The following is a 3,240-nucleotide window of genomic DNA, read 5'->3' on the forward strand; positions in this document are numbered from 1 at the left end:
TGGTTTGGTGTAAACCAAAAGATCATGATTCGTTACTTTTAACAAGTCTGGAATTTCTAAAAAATCTAAACATACTGTAAAATATCCTTCATTGCAATCTGCAATCAGGCCTGTACCTCACAGTGAAATTATTCCAGTTCCTGAGCCAGCTGTGAATGTGTTTCGATAGCAACAATGAAGAATCAGGCAGACCTGAAGATAACAGTGATTTTGATTTTGAATTATCTTCCAATAAGATATCATGAGGTGAATTAAGTGACATGATTAGGGATTTAAATTTATCAAAAATCAAGATGAATTGTTAGGATCAAGACTGCAAGGTTGGAAATTTACTTCAAAAAAATACAAAAATTTTGGGCTTTCAAAGCCGACAAAAATATCTTTCTCAGTACTTTATTGATGAAAATAATTTGGTTCATGGCACAAATATTGATGAGCTGATGTTGCACTTAGGACAAGTTCATAAACCTGAGGACTGACACCTTTTCATTAGATTCATCCAAGTATAGTTTAAGTGGTTCTACTACAGAACGGTAACAAATATCCTTCGATACCAATCGCTTATTATATTAATTTAAAAGAGACAAACAATGTGATGAAAAACATTCTTGAAAAAGTAAATTATAAAAAACACAGCTGGAACATATGTGGTGATTTGAAAGTTATAGTTATTTTGGCAGGCATGCGTTAGATAAGCTATACTAAGGACATTTTTTCTTTGCGAATAGGACAGCTGAGCTAGGGATAACATTATGTTACCAAAGAGTGGAAGAAACGAAACAACTTAACTCCAAATGGGAAAAATATTATTCATAAGCCTTTAGTTGAATACAAAAAAAAAATATTTTTACCCCCTCACCATATCAAGTTAGGACTAATGAAAAATTTTGTAAAAGCAATGAAGAAGGATAGTCCTGGATTTTTAGTCAAGCAGAAATTTCCAAATGTAAATGAAGGAAAAATTAATGTAGTATTTGTTGGTCCTCAAATTAGAGAGTCGGTCAAAGATGATGTATTTAACTTATGTTAAATAATGTAGAAAGTGCAGAAAATACATTTCCTTCAATCACATCTGGATTTTATCCTGGACAACCTTGGAAATGTAAGTGACGAACATGGTGAACATTTATATGATGGAAAGCTGCTATAAAGGGAAATGGAATCCTAAAATGCTAGCCAATTACTGTTGGATATAAATTTGGGAAGTGCTTGAAGCTATTTATAAAATAAAAGCATCAGCGAAATTATTCTAACACAAGTATGCAAAAGTATGTAAAATTATAAATTTTACAGATGTTAACTATATTTTCCCTATCACCCTAACTAAGAAAAATTGTATTTACAGATATGTAATTTATGCAAAAAAGCAATTCAAGAAATGTTATCACACTTGGAGAAACATTAAAAAAATTTTTTTTTGTCTATCAGTGTAATTTATTCAAGAGATACCAAGAAATCTAGGAGCTTGTGAAATGAATTATAATTTCCATGTACTAGAATTTGATTTCTTTAATTGTTTAATAAAAGAATAATGCAAACTTTAATATAATAATTTTATTAACAAAAAAACCTACTTGAATATAGAAAATACATTAAATAGCTATCTAAATATCATACATCAATTACTTAACTTTCGTCTCAACCCAACAGTTGCATCAAATAACATTAAATTACCAAACTTTCCTTCCTTATCCAAAATAAAAAACAAACTTTTTCCTTGAACTTTCAGTGGAATCGTTATTTTTGCTGAAGCTCTATGATCTGCTGCACTAATCTGAAAATATTAATTTATTTCAATAAAAGGACACAAAACAATTTTATAGTTTAACAATAGTTTTGAAAAAAAAACATAAATGAAGTAATGTGAAAAAACCATTACTTCAGACAATATAAATTTACTCATTATTACATCATTCACTATGCTTACTCTGGTCTTAAATATGGATGTGTTACTATTAGTCTTTTAATGATATTTTTTAACCTTACATGAATAAAAAAATCTAGAAGTGAATGAAAACACATGGCTTTTAATTGACACATTGATTGGGCAGTTAACAAGTATACAGTATTTGAAGATATGTAGTAGAGCTATATTTTTAAAAAACATGGAGGGAGATATGTCTATTTTGACCATACATTTTGCCTTTGGAAGTCAAATGTATTTACAATCTATAAGTCACATTTATGATTTAGAAAGAAATGTAAATATTATCACTTGCGTAAGGTTTTACAAGATTCACAAACAAAAACTATACCCATAAAATAAGATAGTTCACTGAAGAAGGTGCTGATAATAGCTCAGAAGATGCTTCAAAAGAAAAGGTTTCCTTAATATGAAGGTGAATAGTTAATAATTTTAAACAATTAACGTGCTGTTCAATGAATAAAATGAAATATTACACAAGTATACTATAGTAAAATACCTTCATACTTCATTACATGAAAGATAAAAAAGTAAAGTGTAACCTAAATATTAAGTAAATGTCTTATAATCAGATGTTTTACCCTGAATTAAATTTTCATACCTGATTTACTGGTACATGTAAAACTCTTTCTTTTCCAAAAGGTGAATGAGTCGCTAATAAAACAACCTGACCGCCCTTCTTTAATACAATATATTTTACAGCTCGAATAGTGTAAAAATATGCTGTTATAAGCATTCCAGTGCCTGAAATATAAAAATAAATCATTACTTAAGAATTAATCGGTTCAATTGTTCGATTAGTCACTGCGACAAACTATACAAACCTATTATAAGGCACACTGCTGTAAGACTATATCTTGCTACATCTTTGCCTGGATTAAATCTGGTATACCATGGCCCATCTTTTGTTATTTCTTCCTCTGGAATATTTTTCGTAGTTGAAAAGACTGTCTCTGCTAAGTAATTCCAAAAAATAAACTGCCCCACTGCAAATAAATTTAACATTTTAAAATGTCTTGTACAATCATGTTTGTACAGTAAAACATCTTTCGTAACATTTGTGTTGACATCAAGAACATTACATGAAGTTACTTTCCTTTTAAATTCGGTCACAACAGAACGAATGAGAGTAAATTTACAACTTCTTAAAATATTAAAACACGGTCTGGTTGATATACCATATCTACAAGAAGCTATAAACAATGACATAACTAACAGTTATACTGGTATATTGAATTGTTCACATAACCTTTATTCAAAGAATACTTTTTTGCATTGCTCCGATATATACATATCAACTTACGTTTTGCAATTTC

At 29.3% G+C, this 3,240-nt stretch overlaps 1 protein-coding gene across 1 annotated transcript; it reads right to left on the reverse strand.

Annotated features, from left to right (window-relative positions):
- Positions 1 to 1,534: 1,534 nt before the first annotated feature.
- LOC142327929 (transmembrane protein 223) lies at positions 1,535 to 3,240 on the reverse strand. Its single transcript, XM_075371305.1, has 3 exons — positions 2,749 to 3,240; positions 2,526 to 2,668; positions 1,535 to 1,774 (listed from the first exon to the last, which is right to left on the reverse strand). The coding sequence occupies exons 1-3, from the start codon at positions 3,131 to 3,133 to the stop codon at positions 1,619 to 1,621; spliced, it is 684 nt and encodes a 227-aa protein (XP_075227420.1). The 5' UTR covers positions 3,134 to 3,240; the 3' UTR covers positions 1,535 to 1,618.

This window comes from Lycorma delicatula, chromosome 7 (genome assembly GCF_047948215.1).
Source record: "Lycorma delicatula isolate Av1 chromosome 7, ASM4794821v1, whole genome shotgun sequence".
Lineage (NCBI taxonomy): Eukaryota > Metazoa > Arthropoda > Insecta > Hemiptera > Fulgoridae > Lycorma > Lycorma delicatula.